The 26386-nt window shown below is 37.0% G+C and overlaps 1 protein-coding gene across 8 annotated transcripts in view; it reads right to left on the bottom strand.

Annotated features, from left to right (window-relative positions):
* Nucleotides 1–26386, bottom strand: part of CCSER2 (coiled-coil serine rich protein 2) — a 146779-nt gene that overhangs the window by 85467 nt on the left and 34926 nt on the right. For all 8 annotated transcript variants that reach the window (XM_060103404.1, XM_060103359.1, XM_060103394.1 and 5 more), the window contains 2 exons: nucleotides 23609–25064; nucleotides 22268–22464 (listed from right to left, as the gene is read on the bottom strand). In XM_060103404.1, coding sequence (XP_059959387.1) covers nucleotides 22268–22464; nucleotides 23609–25025 — 1614 coding nt within the window. In that variant the 5' untranslated portion in view covers nucleotides 25026–25064. The remainder of the gene's footprint in view (nucleotides 1–22267; nucleotides 22465–23608; nucleotides 25065–26386) is intronic.

Genomic DNA, 26386 nt, shown 5'->3' on the forward strand with positions numbered 1-26386 from the left:
TGGTCACCTTATCTTTGATAAAGGAGGCAAGAACATACAATGGAGAAAAGACAGCCTCTTCAATAAGTGGTGCTGGGAAAACTGGACAGCTACATGTAAAAGAATGAAATTAGAACACTCCCTAACACCATACACAAAAATAAACTCAAAATGGATTAAAGATCTAAACGTAATGCCAAACACTATAAAACTCTTAGAGGAAAACATTGGCAGAACACTCCATGACATAAATCACAACAAGATCTTTTTTAACCCACCTCCTAGAGAAATGGAAATAAAAACAAAAATAAACAAATGGGACCTAATGAAACTTAAAAGCTTTTGCACAGCAAAGGAAACCATAAACAAGATGAAAAGACAACCCTCAGAATGGGAGAAAATATTTGCAAATGAAGCAACCGACAAAGGATTAATCTCAAAAATTTACAAGCAGCTCATGCAGCTCAATAGCAAAAAAACAAACAACCCAATCCAAAAATGGGCAGAAGACCTAAATACACATTTCTCTAAAGAAGATATACAGATGGCCAACAAACACACGAAAGGATGCTCAACATCACTAATCATTAGAGAAATGCAAATCAAAACTACAATGAGGTATCACCTCACACCAGTCAGAATGGCCATCATCAAAAAATCTACAAACAATAAATGCTAGAGAGGGTGTGGAGAAAAGGGAACCCTCTTGCACTGTTGGTGGGAATGTAAATTGATACAGCCACTATGGAGAACAGTATGGAGGTTCCTTAGAAAACTAAAAATAGAACTACCATATGACCCAGCCATCCCACTACTGTGCATATACCCTGAGAAAACCATAATTCAAAAAGAGTCATGCACCACAATGTCCACTGCAGCTCTATTTACAATAGCCAGGACATGGAAGCAACCTAAGTGTCCATCGACAGATGAATGGATAAAGAAGATGTGGCCCATATATACAATGGAATATTACTCAGCCATAAAAGGAAATGAAATTGAGTTATTTGTAGTGAGGTGGATAGACCTAGAGTCTGTGATAGAGAGGGAAGTCAGAGAAAAACAAATACCGTATGCTAACACATATATATGGAATCTAAAAAAAAAAAAAAAGGTTCTGATGAACCTAGGGGCAGGACAGGAATAAAGACACAGATGCAGAGAATGGACTTGAGGACGTGGGGAGGGGGAAGGGTAAGCTGGGATGAAGTGAGAGAGTGGCATGGACATATATACACTACCAAATGTAAAACAGATCGCTAGTAGGAAGCAGCCACATAGCACAGGGAGTTATATCCTTGCTTTGTGACCACCTAGAGGGGTGGGATAGGGAGGGTGGGAGGGAGACGCAAGAGGGAGGAGATATGGGGATATATGTATACGTATAGCTGATTCACTTTGTTATAAAGCAGAAACTAACACACCATTGTAAAGCAATTATACTCCAATAAAGATGTTCAAAAAAATTAAAAATTTAAAAAATAAAATAAAAAATGTTTAAATAAAACAAATTCAAGTCAAGACAACCTAAGAAACAACAAATTCAGCCTCTAGAACGTGGAGGAGACTATATTCTGCATAAACAGTATGGTAAGGGCAAGGAGGCAAAAAGCATAATCTATTCCAAACGTTGGCAGAAACTTTTTTAAAAGGTGAGAAGTATTTTAGATTTTGCAAGCCTACAGAGAAAATCAAGTATATTATGTATGTACTTATATAACCATTTAAAGTGTAACCTCTGGAAGTGTAAAAAACATTCTTAGTTTGCAGACTGTGAAAAAAACAGGTGGTTGGTCAGATTTCACTTACAGGACATAGTATGCTGATCTGCTCTATTCAAATAACTTCAAGTAGCTCATTAACACTTGTTATGGACTGAATGTTTGTGTGTGCATCCCCCCCAAAATTCATATGTTGAAGCTCTAACCCTCAATATGAGGATATTTGGAAATATGGCCTTTGGGAGATAATTAGGTTTAGACAAGGTCATGATGGTGGAGACCCGATCATGGGATTAGTGTCCTTAGAGGAAGCAAAAGAAACCAGAGCACACAATCTCTCTCCCCACCATGTGAGGGTTCTGTTAAAAGGTGAAGAGGGCCTTCACTAGGAACTGAATCTGGTGGAGACCCGATCATGGGATTAGTGTCCTTAGAGGAAGCAAAAGAGACCAGAGCACACAATCTCTCTCCCCACCATGTGAGGGTTCTGTTAAAAGGTGAAGAGGGCCTTCACTAGGAACTGAATCTGCCAACACCTTGATCTAGGACTTCCAGACTCCAAAACCATAAAAAATAAATGTCTCTGTTCAAGCCACTCAGCCTACGGTATTTTGTTACAGTAGCTAGAACTAAGACAACACTCAGAGTGTAAGGGGAAGGGACAGAAATATATCTACATCATGAACAACTATTTCAGCCATGTTAAGGAGTTTGGACTGTATCTCAATGACAGGGATATGACTGTTGAGCTTTAAGAAGTGACAAATTGAGATCTGCATTAAAGAAACATTATTCTGGTTACAGTGTAGACAATGGATTTAAATGGGGGGAAAAAAAGCAGTTTTGTAGCTACTGCAGAATCCATGTGACATATGACAGCAGCCTGATATTAATTAGTGTCAGTGACAATGAAAGAATAGCAATTATAAGACACACAGAGGAGTTAGGATCTAAAGAACCAAAGTTAACTAAGAAGAAAAGAAAGAGCCATGAATGACTCCTTGGTTCCTGGATTTAGAAACAGGTGGGTGATTACCATTCACTGAAATAAAGTACTGAAAAAGGATGACCAGATCTGATAGGAGATTAAAAAATTAATAAATAATATTAGAACCTGACAGTTTTGACATGCCTGCTGCACCTTCAAGAAGACATGTCCACCAAACAACTAAATATACAGGGGAGTGAAGTTGAGGTGTGGGAGTCACTACCACATAGATGACAACTGAAAGTTGTTGAATAATGAGTTTGACAAGAGACACAATGCTGACTGAGAAGATTGGATTCTAATATCTGTCTTAGACAGTTTTTCCCACATTCCCATAGAAGGTCTCTGTTTCTCCAATATCAGATTTTGAGAAGAGTTGTATCAGAGATATTATCAGACCTTTCAGAAATGATTCAGGCAAAGAGATAAGAAAAAAAATTATTATAATTTTTCTTCACTAGTGTAGAAATCTGTCACTTACACAGCCTAGGAAGTGCATTATTATAGGAAGAAAGGAAGCCATGTAAGCATGGAGACTGCTTAACATGGGAAAGTGTTTCTCTTCCATGTTTGTGATGGTGGCAGGCTTTTCCTCTCACTGGCAAGCCTGCATTTGTTGGGAGCCAACATCCACATACACCTGGGAGATGATCTAGCACAGCCATTAGCCGGGAGTATGACAATGAAAACATAAATCTGTATACTGTCTGGCTTCCAGAGGCTTCCCACACATCTCATTGGAATTAAAACCCTGACTAAACACATATAAGCAGAAGTGCCACAGAACTTCCTTGGTCTCTGAGAATGCTTTTCCATTAAAAAAGAGTGAACTATGAGATGGTGGGCCAGTGCTTCCTTAACGAGTTTCTCCTTCAGTAATACATTGAAGAAAGCCTAAATGTTTCTGGCAAATAAAGGACTTCATCACAAGTTTGTATTCATCACCATGCAGTAAAATTAATTTTTTCTTTTGGCATACAGTTTATGAATTTTAAAACACATATAAGTTTGTGTAATCACCAATATAATCAGGACACATAACAATTTATTCACCCAAAGAAACTTCCTTGTACTATCCAGTTTTAATTACACCCTCTCCCACCCATCACCCCTAGCAGACAATGATCTGTTCTCCATCACTATAGTTGTGTTTTTTAAGAATGTCATAACGGCAATCATACACTATGTAACCTTTTGGGACTGGCTTATTTCACTCAGCAGAATGCCTTTATGATTAATCTAAATCATTGAATATATCATTAACTCATTACTTTTTACTAGTGAATAGCATTCCATTGCATGGATGTAACAGTTTGTGCATCCATTTACTCACTGAAGTAAACTGGTTTTTCCAGTTTTTAGTTATTATAAATAAAGCCACTATGAACATTCATGTACAGGTTTTTGTGTGAATATAAGATTTCATTTCTCTAGAGTAAATACCCAAGTGAGTAGGACTGTTCGGTGATATAGTGAGTTTATGTTTAACTTCATAAGAAGCTGCTAAACCATTTCCCAGAACTGCTGTAATAATTTGCATTCCAATTATCATTGAGACCGGCCTTTCCCATATGCCCCTCCCCTGCTTGACTGCAGACTTAAAGTAGACCTTGTTCCCAGTGTGGGACTCTGCTACCTGGTTCCAAAGGGCACAGTGGCAAACTTATTCAAGAAATACTGTGTTTGTCCGCTCTAACCTGTCTGGGGTTACCTGAATGACTAACACAAAGTGCTTTTCTTTGTTTTGCCCAACTTGGAATTCACTCAGGCAGAAAAGCTGTGGGCACTGCTCAAAACCACTGTAAGTGAAACAAACAATCCACAATCACCCTGGGGCAAAAGATTATAGTTGATATAACAGAATACTAAAAGACTGATAAAAAAGGCTGGGGAGAGAATTTCTTTGGGAAATTAGGTAATTCAAAAGTGCCATGTAGGGGCCTCCCTGGTGGCGCAAGTGGTTGAGAGTCCGCCTGCCGAAGCAGGGGATACGGGTTCGTGCCCCGGTCTGGGAGGATCCCATATGCCGCGGAGCGGCTGGGCCCGTGGGCCATGGCCGCTGAGCCTGCGCGTCCGGAGCCTGCGCGTCCGGAGCCTGTGCTCCGCAACGGGGGAGGCCACAGCAGTGAGAGGCCCGCATACCGCAAAAAAAAAAAAAAAAAAAAAAAAAAAAAAAAAGTGCCATGTATGTTGGGAATTTAGAAAGCCACAAAAATGCCCAGGGCAGAATGTATTCTCAGTAAAGACCTAAGAAAGCCCAAAGTTTTCACCTCTGGCTGATCTCTAGGCCCAGAAAAAGTAGCAAGTGAAGGCTAAGGGTAGAACTGTAAATGGTCAGGCTAAAGATTGAAGGAGTGGCCCAACAAAGAGCCAATACGCAGACAGAGACACTGAATGGTTTTTTTTTTTTTAATTTTGACTGTAAGATCTTTTAATCATCCTTCCTTTTAATTCTTTGCTCTTTCTCTGCCTCCTTCTATTCTTCTTTCCCTTATTCCCTTCCTCTTCCTCTCACTCTTCCTCTCTCCCTTTTTCTTTTCTTTCTTTTTATTTGCCATCTGGCATTCAAGGAAATCTCTGCATAAAACACTAAGTAAACACAAGCTAAAGTAACACACACTTCATAGACCACACATGACAAGAAGAGAGACTTTGGAAAAATAGTTTAGAAAATTCACTAAAAAAAAAAAAAGGGGGCACTTCCCTGGTAGTGCAGTGGGTAAGACTCCATGCTCCCAACACAGGGGGCCCAGGTTCAATCCCTGGTTGGAGAACTAAATCCCACATGCATGCTGCAACTAAGAGTTCACATTCCGCAACTAAGAAGCCCACATGCCACAAGAGTCCACATGCCACAACAAAGATCCTGCATGCTGCAACTAAGACCCAGTGCAACTATAAATAAATAAATAAATAAATAAATAATAAAAATTTTTTTTAAAAAACAGCTATAGCCTAAAAAAGTTAACAAAAACAAACCCTAAGGAAGATGAAGGATATGATTTCCAGTGTTGCTATATTAAAATATTTAAAATGACTAGTTTTCAACAAAACCTTAGGGACATGCAAAGGAAGTATCATCCAGTCACAGAAAAAAAATAAAAATTAACAGAAATGATCCCTGAGGAAGCCCAAGCACTGAACTTAATAGACAAAAGTTTTAAATCAACTATCTTAAATATGCGCAAACCTCAGGCAAAGTATATCTAACCAAGTACAGAATATCAGTGAAGATATAAAACATAAAGGAATGAAAAATAAAAATTCTGGAGGTGAAAGTAAAACAATTTAAGAGAAAAACTCCTAAATACATAAAATAAGTATTAACAAACACAAAAGGAGAAACTGACAGTAACACAATAATAATAGAAGACTTTAAGACCCCACTTGCATCAACAGACAGATCATCCAGACAGAAAATCAATAAGGAAACACTGGCCTTAAAGAACATGTTAGACTCACTGAACTTAATAGCTATCTACAGGACATTCCATCCAAAAGAGCAAAATACACTTTTTTTTCAAGTGCACATAACACATTCTCCAGGATAGATCATATACTAGGCCACAAAACTAGTCTCAAATTTAAGAAAACTGAAATCACATCAAGCATTTTTCCCACCACAACACTATGACAACTAGAAATCAACTACAAGAAAAAAAACTGAAAAAGACACAAACACATGGAAGCTAAAGAATATGCTACAAAACAAACACTGGATCACAGAAGAAATCAAAAAAGAAAGAAAGAAAAAAAAAACTGGAGAAAAATGGAAACACAATGCTCCAAAATCTATGGAATGCAGCAAAAACAGTTCTAGGAAGGAAATTTATAGCAATACAAGAAAACATCCTCAACAAAATACTAGCAAACCAAATTCAACAATACATTAAAAGGATCATACACCTTGATCAAGTGGGATTTATCCCAGGGATGCAAAGATGGTTCAATATCTGCAAATCAATCAGTGTGATACAACACATTAACAAACTGAAGAATAAAAACCATATGGTCATCTCAATAGATACAGAAAAAGCTTTTGAGAAAATTCAACATCCATTTATGATAAAAACTCTCCAGAAAGTGGATACAGAGAGACTATAATAAAGGCCATATATGATAAGCCTAAAGCTTATATCATACTCAGTAGTGAAAAGTTGAAAGCATTTCCTCTAAGATCAGGAACAAGACAAAGATGCCCACTCTTGCCACTTTTATTCAACATAGTATTAGAAGTCCTAGACACAGCAATCAGACAAGAAAAAGAAATAATAAATGGAAAGTAAGAACTAAAACTGTCACTGTTTGAGGATGACATGATACTATATATAGAAAATTCTAAGGACACCACCAAAAAACAGAATAAATGAATTCACTGAAGTGTCAGGAAATAAAATTAATATACAGAAATCTGCTGCATTTCTATACACTAACAACAAACTATCAGAAAGAGAAATTAAGAAAATCCCATTTACAACTGCATCAAAAAGAATAAAATACATAGGAATAAGACTTTTACTCTGAAAACTGTAAGACAATGATGAAAGAAATTGAAGATGACACAAACGAATGGAAGGATATATGTCCTCATGGACTGGAAGAATTAATATTGTTAAAATAATCATACTACCCAAGACAATCTACAGATTGAATGCAACTTCTATCAAAATACCAATGGCGTTTTTCATAGAACTAGAAGAAATAATTCTAAAATTTGTGTGGAAACACAAAAGACCCTGAATCTTCATGACTTTGCATTTGGCAATAAATTCTTAGGTATGACATCAAAAGCAGAATAAAAGAAAAAATAATTTGGATTCATCAAAATTAAAAGCTTTTGTGCAACAAAGGACATTATCAATAAAGTGAAAAGACAACCTACAGAATGAAAGAAAATATTTGCAAATCATATCTAATAAGACTCTAGTATCCAAGATACATAAAACCACAAATAATCCAATTTTTTAAGTGGGCAAAGGACTTACATAGACTTTATCTGAAGAAGATATACAAATATCCAACAAGCACATGAAAAGATGCTCAACATTATTATTCATTTGGGAAATGTAAATCAAAACCACAATGGAATATCACTTAATATCCAGTAGGTTGACTAAAAAAAAAAAAAAAAGACAGTAAACAAGTGTCATCAAGTATGTAGAAAAACTGGAAGACTTATACATTGCTGGTGGGAATGTAAAATGATTCAGCTGCAATTAAAAAAACAAAAAAAACAGTTCAGCAGCTCTTCAAAAAGTTAAACACAGAATTACTACATAATCCAGCAATTTCACTCCAAGGTATATATACCTCAAAAATTTAAAGCAGGTACTCAAACAAACACATATACATGCATGTTCATAGCAGCACTATCCACAACAGCAAAAAGGTAGAAACTGCCCGTATGTCCTATGTCCATTAATGGATGAATGGAATGTACATATGATGGACTATTATTCAGCTTTAAAAAGGAATGGACTCCTGAAACATGCTACAAAAATGTGGAAGAACCGCAAAAACACTATGGTAAGTAAAAGATCTGGGCACAAAAGGTCACATGTTGTATAATTCCACATATGAAATATCCAAAATAGGTAAATTCATACAGACAGAGAGCAGATTGATGGTTTCCAGAGGCTGGGGACAGGTGAATGGGGAGTAACTACTTAAGTGAGTACAAAGTTTACTTATGGGTGATGAAATGTTTTGGAACTAGACAGAGGTAGTGGTTGCACAGTATTGCAAATATACAAAATGCCACTGAAATGTTCGCTTTAAAATGGTTAATTTTATGTTGAATGAAATTTCACTCAAGAATAAAAAAGAGCTTTTGAAAATTAAAAAATATTGCTCAAATTTCTAAGAAAATTAATTGTACATTTAACCTTTGATCCAATATCACACCATTCTATATATCTATCCCCAAAATACAAAAAGACAAGGCTATTTATTAAAGAACTAGTTGTAATAGCAAAAGCATAATATATATGTTTAGAAGCTGAGGGGTGGTAAATATATTCATATTTGCTTACTTTTTCTTAAAAAATAAAATAATAAAAAATTAATTTAAAACTTTTAAACAAATATCTGTATTTTCATACTCCTTCCCCTACCTTAGCCTCTATAATATGCTATTCTTATGTAATATGAATGTTATTTGGGTGTTTGTGTTGTTTCCAATATTCTACTATCGCAAATAATGCTTAAACAAATCCCTAAAAATCAAAAGTAAAATAATATACACAAACCTGTGTATCAAGTTCATGGAATAACCATTCAGAGAGAAACTATTTCAAATAGAAAAAAAAAAAAAAAAAAGAAAGAAAGAAAGGAAAAAAATCCTCAAGCTGTTTTCAAGAATTATATTGGTGGTGGTGGAATTACTGGGTTGGCCAAAAAGTTCGTTTGGGTTTTTCTGTAACATCTTACAGAAAATTACAATATTATTCTCAGACCTTTATAGGACAATAATCCCATCAACTTTGCATTCCTAACAGCCTCTATTAAAATTTCACCAAACAGTTTTGCTTCACAATACTAGATAGGGCATAATATCCTTTTCCATAAAACATTCAGCTAAGAAGACCAACTACTTCACATAAAGCCTGTTTAAACTTTCACTTGAACTTTCATCTTAATCCCATCAACCAATGCATTACTATTTTCTCTCGGTCTAAAAGTGGCCCCAGTTAAGACATGTTCATCAACATATTTTGATACCAAAGTACATGGGGGTCTGTGTCAAGGAGTCCCAGAAAGGTCTCTTCTATACCTGGTGACCATTTTACCCACTCACATACGTAAGGCCTTAGGTCCCCAGAGGGGAAGAGTTAAGAGCCAAGGGATCCTATCCCTTCTGTCAATCTTCATTTTGACTAATCTGCCAGACCATTGTCCCAGGTGATTCCAGGTCAGGTTTCTCAATTTCACCTTTGCCTTTAAGCTTTTCAAATTCCTTCAAACTGGGATAAATACAGTGGTATTGCTGAGGCCCCTTTAAAGTTCTAGAACCAGCATTAGCTCCCATTGGTACACTCAATCTTCAACACTGCTGCATTAACACCTTTGTCTTAACCTCATCAATGTCCAATATATTCACTACATTTCTCATAAACATCGACCCCGATGGGATGAATCCCTTGGCTCTCCCCTTCTGTTTTCCTCCCTTTTCTTGTTAATGACTTTTTTTTCATCTTTAACATCGATAAGGGAAACTGAGACAACAAACCTAATAACGTTTCTCAGCTGCTTGGTTTTACAACAGTACTGTTTCATGAGGTGCCCATGTAAAAGGGGCCCTCTTAATCACAAGAGATACCATGACCTAGTTATGGGGCATATTCAGTAGATAAATAACCTTCATAGGACAATCATCACGTCAGTCCAGCATGGCTTGCTATGAAGTGCACAGACTCTTCATCTATGGTGTTCCACTTCATTTATAGAAGAAACACAGTCTCTCTTCTCAGATAAACAGACTTTACAGCAAGTTTTATCCAGTCCACCAGGCTACCCACTCCCTCAGGTAACCTACTATGGACAGCCATTTGTGATTGTTCTACAGTGAGCTGTGGGTCTTATGTCAACCCAACATTCTCTTCCACTCTGTAGCATTCTAAACCAAAGATACTACCCCTAAATTAGTCACTCTTGCAATCCATTTTACTAAAAGTTCTTCAGGAAGTTGATGACACAGATCCACAAAATAAGACTACTCTTTGGCACTATAACCCCTGGTTTCAGTAGTTTCTTGGGTTTTCCCTCTCCCTAACTGGACCACCTTCCTGGTAACCAGAGTTCATAACAGTACTGCCTTTTGTCCTAGAATAATCTCTCTCATTAGGGGCGGCTTTAAAGCTATTAGTGGTAGATCAGACTGACTGAAATCTAAGCTTGGCCCAGCATCAGGATCAGCCCCAGCACTCTATATTACTTTCACTTTAGCTATTACAAGTAACAATAGCCAACACATTATATATTTAGTTTGCTTCTTATTATTCTGCATTTCCTTCTGTAACCAGTGAGCCACCTCATTGGGGATTGTGTCTCCCACCATTTCTAAATTCTATTCCATAACTTTTGCCTTTAGTAATGGATCGCAGCACAGCTGCAGTTTCATATCATGAGCAACTAGATAGCCATTCAAGAATCAAAATTTCTTCATCCCCAGTCCTTTCATCCTTTCTCTTCCCACAAGCTTCAGTGAGGCAGGGTTATCTAGCATATTCAACTTTTTCTGACACCAACCACAAGGACTTTTGACACTAATGATCCAGAGTTAGGACAAACTTCACAGGTTAAGGGCACAGTCTTCCACAAGACTGACATTAATTCAGACATCACTGGCCAAAAAAGCTCAGGGGTTCCCAGGTCCTGTATGTCCTACTAACTGCCTACAAATGCAGAGGTTCCCATGACTCCCTCAGGTTATTCACTAGAACAACTCACAGAACTCAGGAAAGCAATATACTTTATGATAAGCTGTATTATAGCCAAAATGGTATCAATCAGGACAAACCAAAAGAACAGACACATAGGGCAAAGCTTAGGATGGTCCCAAACGCAAAGCCTCTGTGTTCTCTCCCCATGGAGCCAGAAGAGGTCACCTCCTTGGCACACGGATCAGCAACATATACAGAAAGTATGGTTAACTAGGGATGTTCACCTGAGATTCAGTGTCCAGAGTTTTTATAGTAGTTTCATTACAAAAGCATGCATGGTTGAATCATTGGCCACGCGACTGAACTCAATGTCCAGCCCACTTCCCCTGCTCCCCAGAGATCAGACTAATAGCAGAGGGCTCAACACTCCAACCCTCTAATCACATGTTTGGTTTTTCTTGCATGGCCTACCCTGACCCTGAGCCGCCCTGTTAGCATAAACTATTAGGGCCCACAGTTAACAAAAACACTCCTATCACTTGGGAAATTCCAAAGATGTAGAGGCTCCCACGCAGGAACTAGGAACAAAAGCCAGCTGAATTCTTCGTTATACAACATAAGACTTACTATAAGACATAACAAGACAGTAATCAAGACAGAATGTGACTGGCAAAAGAACAGACATGTAGATCAACAAAAAAGAACAGAGAGCTCAAAAGCAGACCCACACAAATACACTCAACACATTCTGACAAAAGAGCAACAGCAATTTAATGCAGAAAGGATAGTCTTCTCAACAAATAGTGCTGGATCTTAGACAAAAGTTTATGCAAAAAAATTAACTCAAACATAGGTGTTACACAAAAATTAACTCAATATGGATCACAGACCAAAATGTAAAATACAATACTATAAAACTTCTTGAAGTCGAAAAACAAAGTAGAAAAACTACATGACCTTGATCTGTGAAAGAAAAAATTAAGTTGGAATTTATTAAAATGTTTGGTCTGTAAAGGACACTTTTTTTTTTACATCTTTATTGGAGTATAATTGCTTTACAATGGTGTGTTAGTTTCTGCTTTATAACAAAGTGAATCAGCTATACATATCCATATATCCCCATATCTCCTCCCTCTTGCGTCTCCCTCCCTCCCACCCTCCCTATCCCACCCCTCTAGGTGGACACAAAGCACCAAGCTGATCTCCCTGTGCTATGTGGCTGCTTCCCACTAGCTATCTATTTTACATTTGGTAGTGTATATATGTGAAGGACACTTTTAAGAGAATGAAAAGACAAGGCACAGGCTGGGAAACACATGCAAAACACGTATCTGATAAAAGACATATCCAAAATATACAAAGAACTCTTAAAACTCAACAGTAAGAAATGAATTTTAAAATGGGCAAAAGATCCAAACTGACACTTAAAGATACACAGATGACAAGCATATGAAAAGATGCTCAACATCATTTGTCATTAGGGAATTGCAAATTTAAAACCATAACAGGATACCACTATACACCTATTAGGATGCCTAAAACACAAAGCACTGACAATTGCTGGTGAGGACACAGAGGACCTAGAACTTTCACTCACTGCCAGTGGAAATGCAAAATGGTACAGCTACTTTGCAAAACAGTTTGGCAGTTTCTTACAAGGCTAAACAGTCTCACCACGTGATTGAGCATTTGCACTCTTTGGTATCTTCCCCAATGAGTTGAAAACACCTGTCCACATAAATACCTGCATGTGAATATATAGCACCTTTATTCATAATGGCCAAAAATGAAGCAACCAACATGTCCTTTGATAGCTGAATGGATAAACAAACTGTGGTACAATGCAGTATTATTCACCAATAAAAAGAAATGAAGTAGCAAGCCACAGAAAGACCCGGATGTATCTTAAATTCACATTGCTAAATGAAAGAAACCAATATGAAAAAGCTATGTGCTGTATGATTTCAATTATATGACATTCTTAAAAAGACAAAATTATAGAGATGGTCTATATATTAGTGTTTGCAAGGGGTTCACTGCAGGGAGGAATAAGCACATAAAATATAGGGGACATTTTTTGGATGATGAAACTATTCTTTATGATACAAGACATTAAGCATTTGTCAAAATTCAATGATCTTTATAGCACAAAGAGTAAATCTTAATGCATGCATATATTTTTTTTAAGTTTATGAAACAACCTCACTGAAGGAGGTGAGGGGAATAAAGCACTGTCCAAAGTGATTGTGGAAATGAATGGAGTCTGCAAGACTAAAGGCAAAGGAATTCTATATAAACACCTTACTTTAATTGATAAAGGTGTTTCCTATGGGGGTACAAATTAACAGTTCTGAAGTGACTAATCATTTAGGTTAGAACAGCAACATCAACAACACCTAAAATTCATAAAAGGCATTTAACTCCTCAGCCTCAGTGTCCTAACTATAACTAGTTTATAACATCTATCTGATTCAACTCACAGAATTCAGTATTTTCTTCATAAATATTACAAACTATGCATCTACTCTATGCCAGGTCCTATGCTAGGTAAAAGGGACCTGGTAGTGAACTAATTACTCTTTTTTTTTTCTTTAACAAACTACTTTTATTTTTTTTAATTCATTTTTATCAGAGTATAGTTGATTTATAATGTTGTGTTAGTTTCTGTTGTACAGCAAAGTGAACCAGTTATACATATACATATATCCACTCTTTTTTAGATTCGTTTCCCATATAGGTTATTACACTGTACTGAGTAGAGTTCCCTGTGCTATACAGTAGGTTTTCATTAGTTATTTTACATATAGTAGTGTACATATGTCAATCCCAATCTCCCAATTTACCCCTCCCCCACCTTTTCTCTCTTGGTAACCATAAGACAAACTACTTTTAAATTCACTAACATTTTCTCTGAAACACAGGCTTTGACCCAGAAGGAGTTTAGACAGTCCAAGAATTCCATTTTTATGAAAAAAGAAAAAATGCTCAGAAAAAAATCCTCTACTCATGGTCTCAGTACATAGACAGGAAGTGTGTATAAAGATCTGAAATATAGATATTGATATAATATTTAAATTATATCTGTCTTATTCTAAAATCTGATTTGTAAACATCAGTTGTCTTCCTGAATTGAGATACAAGATTTTTCTTCCTTTCCACTTTATTAATTCCACAGCTTCATCTCTAATTACTCTCTACTTCACAATTTATACTATTAGTGTGCAGATATTCCTCTCATACATCACGATTTTGTGATCCCTCCAGGTCACTGTACATGCTATTCTTTACACCTAAAATGCTCACCCTCCCTTTTCCTTGACCAGTTGGTCAACTTTGTATCCATTTTTCAAAACTCAACTCAGATGTCACTTCCTCTTAGTATATCACACACATGCTAACACAGCATGCACGATATCACTTAAAAATTATACTATGATTATCTATTTATATTTGCCTATCATACTAGATTTTGAATTCATAAAGGACAAAGACAGCCTTACTCATATTCAGTAATTTCAGCACTTAACAGCATGCCTGAGACGTAGCAGAAGCTCAATAAATAATTACTGAATTGAACTTCATATTAAACAGATTTAATCTACAAGAAACAATATAGAGTGAAGAAAAACATTATGTTTAAAGGGTCACAACAACCATATGTGATAAATTTAAACTTTGTTTTTAAACCTACAAGTTACATTAACAGGCTAAAAAAGAAGCTATGCTAGTAATTAAATGGACATGGGAGATTCACTAGTCTAGCTAAAAAAAAAGGAAATTAAGAAAAATTTAGTTTCCTCATATCATTCCGTCCCCTTATCTGTGAAATAGTTAAATGAGTTGGATTAGATCCCTTCTATGCATTCAAGTTCTGTATTCTGTATCAGAGCATACTGAAAATATTAATGTCAGTTTGAGATTTTCATTTACCTATATTAGGACTCAACTTTCTGTAAGCTGTCCCTCCACTATCACACCTATGCTAATGTCACATTTTTAGTTACTTGCAACTTGCTATTATGACACGTGGTACCTCAGAAACTTTGTAAATAGGTTATGTCACAATGTGTATGGAAAAATACTGAATAATATTAAGCATTATATTTAGTTTAAGGGTTTCCATTTATTTTCAATTAAATGGCATATCATGGCACCCATCTCAACAAGTATGTATTGAGTCTTTATTTAGTGCCAGAAACCTAAAAGAGTGATGAGAGAGAGAAATATCAATATTCAAGACATGTAGTAGGAACTGGAGATTAAAAGCAACTAGACAGACCTGTATAAAGTGAGAACAGACCATGGAGAGCCAGTCAAGGAGTTTACATTTGACATTATAAGGAATGGGAAAATCATCAGGAGAATAACAAGTCAAACTGACAATTTAGGATGATTCTGGCAGAATGAATAAGAGCAACAGTACTAATCATAACTTCTAAATGGGAGGAGGTGACACTTTTCTCCCCTACCATCAATGAGTAACTGAATTTCATCAGCTGTACCCTCTAAACTCGTTTTCAAAATTGCTGACCCCACTACATCTTCACTCTGCCATCACTTTAGCCCAAGCCACTACCACCCCTCACTTGAATGACAGCTTCCAGCATACTTTCTCTCTCTCTTCTAACTCAATCATTCATTTTTTAATTTATTTATTTACATTTCTGGCTGTGTGCGGGCTCTCTCTAGCCGTGGCTACTCTTTGTTGTGGTGCACGGGCCTCCCATTGCAGTGGCCTCTCCTGTTGTGGAGCACGGGCTCCAGGCGCACAGGCCTCAGCAGTTGTGGCCTGCAGGCTCCAGAGCACAGGCCAAGCAGCTGTGGCACACGGGCCCAGGTGCTCCGCGGCATGTGGGACCTTCCTGGACCAGGGCTCGAACCTGTGTCCCCTGCATTGGCAGAAGGATTCTTAACCACTGCGCCACCAGGGTATCCCCCTAATTCAATCTTTATACAGAGCGTTTTTAAAATGTGAATCAACTTATGTCCCTTTCCAGCTTAAAGTCCTCCAACAGCTCCCCTTCAGTTTTTAGGATAAAGATTCAAACCCTTTGTGCTCCATAAAAGCTCTATACTAATAGCCTCCTCTCTCCTGCCACTCCTCCCCTCTGTGTCAGTGCTCAGGCCATACTGGCCTTCTCATATTTCCCCAAACACTCCATGATCCCTTCCTACTTCAAGGCATTTCCATATGCCGTTTACTAAAACACCTGACATTCTTCCAATTACATATTCCCTTTGTACCTACTGTATCCCTGGGCCAACTAAGCCTAAACATCATTTCCTGGAAAAGCCTTACCTTACACTCACACCAGACCAGGTTTTCCAATAATACACTTTCACACTTTGTAATTCTCCTTTGTAGCACTTTCTCCACATATCGATTGAAGATAATTAATGAGTTAGCTGAATATTTCAACTACATGTGCCTTAACAGAATATAAGCCTGAAAACAGATCCTACAGCTGTCTTGATCACTGTATCCTCAGTGCTCTGCACATGATGGTCACTCAAATATGTTAAATGGATTGATGGATACCTTCCACTGGGGGTCAGAGGAAGAACGGCGTAGCAATGACAACCAAGAGAAAACTAAATGCCTAAAAATTTTCCATAGATTTTTCATTGGTTTAAAAAGTTAACTTCTGAATCTTTTAAATTATCTGCAGTGTTCTAATGTAGGGGTCAGCAAACGTCTTCTCAAAGCCCAGATAGTAAATATTTAGGTTTGTGTGCAATAGTCTCTGTTGTAACTACTCAATACTGCCACAATAGCATGAAAGCAGCCACAGACTACATGTAAATTAAACTTTACATATACATAAATTTACTTACAAAAATGGGTGGGGCTTCCCTAGTGGCGCAGTGGTTGAGAGTCCACCTGCCGATGCAGGGGACACGGGTTCATGCCCCGGTCCGGGAGGATCCCACATGCCGCGGAGCGGCTAGGCCCGTGAGCCATGGCCGCTGAGCCTGCGCGTCCAGAGCCTGTGCTCCGCAACGGGAGAGGCCACAACAGTGAGAGGCCCGTGTACGGCAAAAAAAAAAAAAAAAGGGTGGGCAGCCTCAAGGCTGTAGCTTGCTGGTCCCTGTTAATATACCCCAAAGAAACACGAAACAGAAATTAAAGCCAATAAAACTAAATACGAAAAATAAAAACCAAATTTGATATTCTAGTATTCCTCTGCTACATTTCTAGACCACAGGAAATTCCAAAATTCAGTGCAAAAAAACCTATGGGAGTCCTACTCCCACATAAATTACTGCTAAGAATATTATGATATTCAGCATACATTTAAGTCTCAATAAAGTCTAGCAACGTCAGCCACGAAGGTAGAAACCCAAATTTAGCCAGCTGTTGCCTTAGTAAAAAAAGGTAAAAAAATATGTAATAAAACATGTTAGCATCATGAGGCATAACTACTTACTGATGTGTCAAAAGCATTCAAGCAAGAATTTGAATCTACATTTCAAAGTAAAAAAGGTTCTATTTAAATGATAAGGTTAAACCTGCCTACTACGTGAACATAAGTCAAGGGTGATAAAATAGAAAAATAAAGCTAGACACTTTCAGGGAAAATCTGGTTCAACCACTTCTTTAGCCTTCCATAAAAATCCTTCCAAAAACAAAAGCACTCCATGTGATGATTTAAAATTATCAATCCCTAAATGTATCAGTGTTAGGAAATCAGTCATTGTGACATTGTAATTCAATTCCTCTGCAATGAGAGCTCTTATATTGGTCACAGCACCACAGCAAAGAGGGTTGCAATTCGCTGTACAACAGTGGAAAATGTTTTTGCCTCTAATTGTTCACATACAATATGATTCGGACAATATTTACTAACAAAAAAATGCTGTACTTCATGTTCAAAAAAGTTAAATGTCGACTAAAAGTTTCCTGAGTTTTAAAATGCTCAGTTATCCTGAGTAGATATAAGGCTGAAAAACAAGAATACCAGACTGAGAGTACAACAGTCAGCAAGCTAGTTCCCAACCTATCAATATCAGTTTACTCAACGCATCTAAACTCATCCAAATCTGAAGCAAGAGTTAGTAACTGGTCCATAGCTACTTCCAAGGATTATTATAAAAATATAAAAGATGATAAATTAAAAATTTACTTACTGCAGCAAACAAAGATAACTTCGAATCAGTACCTATGTCAGAGTCCTCAAGACCACCCCCGGGTTAGATGGTTCACAAGAAGGACTCACAGGACTCAGCAGTCATAGATATTCACAGCTAAGATTTGTTCCAGCACAAGGACACGAAACAAAATAAAAAAAGGAAAAGGTTGGGGCTTCCCTGGTGGTACAGTGGTTGAGAGTCCGCCTGCCGATGCAGGGGACATGGGTTCGTGCCCCGGTCTGGGAAGATCCCACATGCCGCGGAGCGGCTGGGCCCGTGAGCCATGGCCACTGAGCCTGTGCATCCAGAGCCTGTGCTCCACAACGGGAGAGGCCATAACAGTGAGAGGCCCGCGTACCGCAAAAATAAATAAATAAAATAAAATAAACATTGGAATATACCTTCATAACTTTAGAGTAGACAAAAAATTCTCACAGTGCAAAAAGTGCTAATAATAAAGAAAAATGTTAGATTGTTAAATTCTACTCATCAAAAGACACTATTAAAAGGTTTTAAAAGCAATCCATATATATAAAAATGTATACACATATGTGTATATGTGTGTGTATATATATAAAATTTATATCCAAAATATATAAAGGATTTTTACAAACCAATTAAGAGAAAATACATAAAGCCCAACAGAAGGCACTTCACAGAAGAGTATAAACTAATGGCAAACAAGTAGTTACCACAAACCACAGGACAAAAATCTCAATGCAATACTACTATGCCCCCACCAGAATAGCAAAAATGCAAAAAAAAACCAGACAACATAAAGTATAAACTAGAAAGTGGAATTTCTGGAATGCTTATTTACTGCTAGTGAGAGTTTAAACTGATACAACCACTTTGGAAAACTGAAAGCATCTAAAGCTATAGACATAAGTATACACTATAATCCAGCAATTCCTCTCCTACATATTTTGTGAACAGAAATGCATAAATGTTCACCAAAAAACATGTTGCAAAATCTTCACAGCAGAAGCAGTAGCCCAAAACCAGATACAATATAAATGTCCATCAATAGCAGAATAAAATAACTTATAATATATTCACACAATGGATTATTATGTAACAAGAAGAATGAGCAAACAACAACTAACAAATATGCATATAACATTTATTGGAAGAAGCCAGATATAAATAACACATGTCTATAATTCTACTCATATTGAATTCAGGAATAGGCAAAACTAAGCTAAAGCAATTGAAATCAGAACAGTGGTTGCTCCTGGGGTGGGGTAACAGAATGACTGAAGAGCACAAGAAATATTCTGGTGTGCTGGAAATATTCTATATCATAAATGTGGATGATTGTTAAACAAGTACACACATTTCCAAAATTCCCTTTGCTATATGCAAAAGACTTGTACATTTTATTGTATTTAAATTATACCTCAACAAACCACTGTCAATATTTAAGCAAAAAAAAAAAAAAAATAGCCTAGATTCTAGACAAGTGTTATGCAAAGTAGTCCGTCTACAACTGTTAGGACCTATGACAAGATAAGGAGCTTGCACCAGACTGCATCAACACACTGCTTTCTTCAAAGAGAAAGTCAGCTGAACTAAACAATGGATTTCAACGAAACTGTTAGTTGTGGACAAAGCTGACTCACATTGTAGTGAAGGCTCCTAACCTCAACCTGGACCGGAATGAGCACTGTTGTAAAGAACAACCATAGTGGTGCTTGTGGAGGACACAAGATTAGGAAATGTCTTTGGTGAGACAAAGGAGGCAATGGAGAGACAAAGGAAAATGAAAACAGGCTAAAGTTCTTTTGGGGTAAGTTAGATATACTATTTTAGAAAAAGGAGAAAGAAGAAACAGAAAAAGTGAGATAATTTAAATAAAAATATAAGATAACACAGTTAATTCCAAGTATATCAATAAATGCAAACATAAAGGACCAAACTCACCAGTTAAAAGCAAAAGACATTGCATTTTTTAAAAAATAATAACCTATTTGTTATATATCAAAAGAGCTGATAGTGAAAGGATAGAAAATATATAAATAAAACTGGTAAAATATACTAATTCTGAAAAAAAAGAGGCCTTAAGACAAAAAGCATGAGGGTTAGAGAGGATCACTAAACAATGACTGAAAGTCCAAATCACCAAGGAAACAATTCTAAACAGGTACACATGTAACAAAATTAATTTAAAATAGAAAAAAGCAAACAGTTGATAGAATTTTAGAGCATAAATGGTAAATCCACTATCACAGTAGATCTTAACACACTCTTTTCAACTTTTACCATCAATTCTCCATCCTTTCTCAGACTATCTTCCTCTTAGATCCGAAGAGAATGACACACAGACACCATTCCGTTCCAAAGCACAGAATGAACACTTTTGTAGTCTCCCATCCCATATACACAAGCCAAATGTTCAAGGAGGAAATTCATGGATCTTAGAGACTAATGGTCAATTCAGATGTGTACTGAAGTCTTCCAGAGGCTATTTCATCATTTATGTTACAAGAACAGTGAACTGTCAGAAATGTCAGGTACTGGGCGCTGACTGCTGCCATCTACTGGACACAATGGTCATTTCAACTTCAATCATATTCGCTTAAGAAGTCCTAGTAAGAGAGCACATAAGGCCCTAAACTGTAATCTTTTCTGAACTTCCTTTATCTAACGAAATAAGAGATGCTGCCTCTAAATTAAGGACGTGTCCTCTCCATGTCTGTGCAATTTAACAAGCCTCTGGTAACAACGTTTATTTTTTCCAAGTCACAGGTTTATATGAATAAACCTGTGAAAATTACATCACCTGAAGTCTACCTGGAATTTAATATATCCACAAAGACTACCAATTTCCCATACAACTACAGGAAAATTGATTTTATATACTCAGTAACCACAGGGAATAACTTTAATCACACCAACTATACTTTACTCACATGGCATATAATCCACATTACTTGCAATTTTTCTTAAAATATGCATGTATAAATATATGGTAGGTCCTCTAGTGCTCATTCATATCTGGTGCCCTTGCCTACCAGGCATACAGGAAAATTACACTTCCTGCCCACTCAGTACATAAGATTAGTTCCGGTCAGTATGTTGTGAGTAAAAGTGCCATATGCCACCTGCAGGCCACAGCAGTAACTGCATGTGTGAGACCCTCGGGCAGTAACCGCATGTTTGAGATCCTTGTTACCAGGGTGACAAAGGGTCTCAAAAGAGCCCCAAGATCAAAGCAGCTTGGAACACTGAAGACAGTTGCCCTAGAGAGTTGTCCAGACCTACAACAGACATTTTAAGAGTAAAAAATAAACTTCTATTGTGTTAAGTCACTGAGAGTTGGCACTGAGAATGTTACCTCAGCACAGCCTAGCCCAGGATTTCTCATCAGCAGCACTATTTACATCTTGGGCTGGATAAATCTTTGTTGTGGGTGCTATCCTGTGCATTACAGGATGTTAAGCAGTATCCTGGTGTCTACCCATTAGTTGCCAGCAGCATCCCTCAATGTGACAACCAAAAATGTCTCCAGACATTGCCTTCCCCTACTGAGAACCACTAGCCTAGCTTAACCTGAACAGTACAGTGTGTCCATATGAATATATGTGTATTTATTTACATACAGCTGACCTTTGAACAACATGGGGTTAGAGGTGCTGACCCTCCACACAGTCGAAAATCCATGTTTAACTTACAATCAGCCCTCTATATATACGCTGTTCCTCCATACCCGCATTTCCACATCCGCAAATTCAACCAACCACAGACTGTAGTACTGTAGTATTTTTACTATTGAAAAAGATTCACATATAAGTGGACCCTCGCAGTTCGAACCCATGTTATTCAAGGGTCAACTATATTATGAATATGTGTGTATGAGAACATATTTAACTCGTGCTATATTATACAAATATATGCTTTATTATGTATTAAGACCAGATGTTTTGTAGGCTTTTAAGAGATATGAATACCCATTTCTCAAACTAGGAAAGTTAGTTCATAAACTTAAAAAATTCAATCAATATCCCAAGTCTCTCTATAGCAAAGGAAACAAAATTTTCCAAAATGGTATATAAATCCATACATACTATGCTGTTCATCTCAGAGGACTCATAGCTCCCAACTGGGTGGACATTTCCAATGGGCTCCAAGCCCTCTTCATCCCACATGTACGTTCCATCAGAGCTATCAGATGGAGAGAGTTCAAATGAAGAACCAGCTCTGTAATCTGTATCTGGTGAAATCAAGTTGTTTCCAGAAGCATGTTTTGAACATTCACTCCTGTCTTCAGTTTATTTTTTAAAAGAGAGGGAAAAAAAAGTTATTAATTCACAAAAATATAATTATTTCTCAGGTTCAAAAAATATAAGCTTTAATAATTTGATATATTATAGCAAAAAAGTCGGCAAAAAGGTATTCATAACTAGCATCTTCTAAATCTAAACAATAAAAAAATCAAGATGCAAAATCTTAAAAATAACCTACTGAAATATTTCCCAATAAAGAAAATTCATTGAGCCATCTTTCACTTCTGCAATATTTCTAGAAATGTACATAAAGCCTCATATTCTTTGAATATTTCCTAAGATATTTATTTTTAAGCACTGCCCAGGAAACTCTTTACTCTGTGTGTATCATTTAACCTTGCAGTTGACTCCTTATAAGGAAATAACTAGCTCCAGCAGTCACTCCTAACTAGAAGACCCTCAGGCAGTCAAGGGTTTATGCATATCTCCAGGGACGGCCTAGTCCCTCAACCAGACTTCATGCCTATACCCAAACCATCAGTTGTTCCTTTTTCAGGACAGATGGGCACAGAGATATATTTTCTCCAGTATTTAGCACCAGGATTACCAAGTATAAGAAGAAATGTTTAACAGGTGCTATCTCACTCTCCTCAATTAAAAAAATAAAGCTCCTCTGAAAGTTTAACTATTAAGTCTACTAAGCAAGAAATCTAACTCTTCCTTTAAAAAAATGAAAATTGCCTAGGATAAAAAAATTCATTAGATTGGACATAACCTGTATTAGTCCATTTACCCTTTGGTACAGCTTTACTCTTAACAAATAGTAGTGATCTACTACCCTAAAGGAAGAGATGGTTTAAAACAGGCTGCCACTGATTGGAGGAAGCAGGGAAAAAAAATAATTTTGAAGCAAGCAGGAATAAGCCTGTGTGTGACAAAGAAGAGCAAAGGTAAAATACCATAAGGGAATGAATATTTTTATGGATGCTCTTTTAGCATGAAAAATAGAACAAGGGACAAAAGCCACAAGGAAGGTAAATGTTGCCCCATTCTAATTTTGTCTAGATCCATCCTTCCATGAAATTGTTAGTATCCTGGTATTAATCAGAAGATAATCCTAAGTGGAAATTCAGTTCTATTATCTAGGAGAAAGCAAAAAAAAATAAGGACATTAATATTTACCAGAGACACTTATATCTATCCACTCATCAGTTTTACTGAAGGATTTTTCATTTTCCTTGGGGGAATCATATATATCCTTTGGTGGTACATTGTCACACTTTTCTTCTTTGAGAGAAATTTCCTCTGGAGTTACTCTAGTTCTGTTGGAATCTTCTATATCTATAAAATCATCACTGAAGTCTTCACTTAAATCATTCTTATCAGAAGATGACAGAGAAGACAATGAAATGTCATCCACATCATCACCCAGGTATCTAATTTTAGCATCATGCTTCATGGTCTGGTCATTTTCTGTTCTATAACTATCATTGTCAATTAGTTCTTGGTCCTTATCCTTAGCTCTGTCCTTAGCCACAAGTGCAGCATCTTCCTCTATACATGTGTCAGCCGGTGAATTTTTATTACCATCAACTGTGATAGTCCCAGAAAACGGAGGTCGGCCAGATTTCAGTAGAGAGGGATGAACCATCCTATAACCCAAAGTGGAAGTTACACCTGGGCCATTTGGTAAAGCCAACTTCTTTCCACCAGCAGCATAAGGCCTATTAAATCCATACCTTAAATGTTCATTCCCATTGAGTACTTCTGACTGCCGAGAATTTCTTGTTAGCATACTTGACCTCAGAGGCACTCTAATGGGTAGCTGTTGATTCTGATAAGGCTTTGTAAGATCTGCAGCTCTATTGAAGGAATGTGATCTGGTTATAGATGAAGGTGGAAGGAATGAATTCTGAATGGAATGTGAAAAACTCTGTGACCTAACCATTTTTTCACAAGCAAGAGATTTAATATTATCTAGGGATTGTGCTAAGCTTTCTCCAGAGCTGCTTCTGGTGGCACAGGAGTTTGCTCTAGGACTTTGTATGCTACCAGCTGATCGGTTTCCATAAAATCCACTCAACTGCGATTTTGGAGCACTGACTGAAGCATATGAAGTCCTTCCTAATAATGTGCCTTTGGTGAATTTACCCAAATTAGACGGTCCAGACAAAGACTTTTGGTTTAACTCTTCTGCAGATGACACAAACATAGTAGATGTCTTTGCTAACTTTGATGTGAGTAAAGAAATACTTTTCAAACCTCCCTTCATCCCATTTTGATCAAACATTCCTTGAGCAGGTGCATGTTTTTCAGGATCAATTTCTTTATCATGTGAACTCTGAGTACCGTTAGGCTCTTCAGGACTTTGTGCACTAAACTGGTATTTATTTGCCGTTCTCCAATTAAATGAATGGGACAATGAACAATCAGAGCCATTATTTTTGATGTAACTTTTGGCATTACTACTCTTGGAAGTTCCCAATAAATTAACAGGTTTTCCATTTGGCATTGGCTGCAGTGTACTTCTTACAGGTTTTGTTCCATACTTTGGCAACTTGGAACCCAAAAAAGTCTTGATTTGTGTTTTTTCTTCCATGAGCTATATGGTGCATTTGTTCTTAAAATTTGACAAAATCTGAGGAGACAAAAATCAGATTAAACATTTCTAAATAAGGATAATTACATGGATTATTACATAATATGAATGCATATTCTTAATTAAATGCAGCAAAAACCAAAAGTTACTCATAATTCCTACAGAACTCTTAATAAATACTGATTACACTAATTAATAATTTTATGTTAGAAGAAAATAAACATTTTTATAAACCCTTTTATTAACTTGGGCTATGAATGATGATAGCAAAATCCAGAAATAATAAAATTAGACTATCAAATTTGTATTAAAAAATAACATTTCTACAGCACATCTTCCTTTTTCCAATCCAAATTATTTTTTCCATTTTGGGTAATATTATTTCCTTCAAAAACAAAAACGTGACTTTGGGTTTTTTTTTAAGTGCACTTGATCTTATAAAAACTGGAATACATTTTAAAACTTTCATTATTAAAGTTATGGGAAGGATGTAGATAAAGAATCCAAAAGCACCAAAAAAATTCTTCTGGCATCAAGGGCTGAAATATCAGCTGTCATTTTAAGCAAATATCTCAAAAGAATTTCTATCCAGTAATATAAACATACATTACAGTTAGTGCCAGGGGGAGAAGTATAATGATTTAATAACATTGATTAGTCCATTAATCTCAACCTCTCAAATTTATTTTTTTTAATATTATTTATTTGGTTGCACCGGGTCTTAGTCGCAGCAGGCAGGCTCCTTAGTTGTGGCATGAGAACTCTTAGCTGCAGCATGCATGTAGGATCTAGTTCCCTGACCAGGGATCGAACCCGGGACCCCTGCATAGGGAGCATGAAGTCTTACCCATTGCACCACCAGGGACGTCCCCTCAAATTATTTTAAAGGTAATAAAAAACAACAAAAAGGTTCAATGAACACAAAAGAGCATAAAAATAAAAAGTGGCCTCTAGTTGAGTAACTTTAATAAATTATGTCATCTGATGAGATTACAAAAATGAGATAAAAATATTAAAATGCCCTAACATTAACAAAAATATAATTGGTCACTATATTCACTGTAGTTATATAAAAATGTTGTAACACGGGCTTCCCTGGTGGCACAGTGGTTGAGAGTCCGCCTGCCGATGCAGGGGACACGGGTTCGTGCCCCGGTCCGGGAAGATCCCACATGCCGTGGAGCGGCTGGGCCTGTGAGCCATGGCCGCTGAGCCTGCGCGTCCGGAGCCTGTGCTCCGCAACGGGAGAGGCCACAACAGTGAGAGGCCCGCGTACCGCAAAAGAAAAAAAAATAAGAGACAGACTAGGGTTTCCCTGGTGACGCAGTGGTTGGGAATCTGCCTGCCAACGCAGGGGACAA

This window comes from Mesoplodon densirostris, chromosome 1 (assembly GCF_025265405.1).
Source record: "Mesoplodon densirostris isolate mMesDen1 chromosome 1, mMesDen1 primary haplotype, whole genome shotgun sequence".
NCBI classification, from domain to species: Eukaryota; Metazoa; Chordata; class Mammalia; order Artiodactyla; family Ziphiidae; genus Mesoplodon; species Mesoplodon densirostris.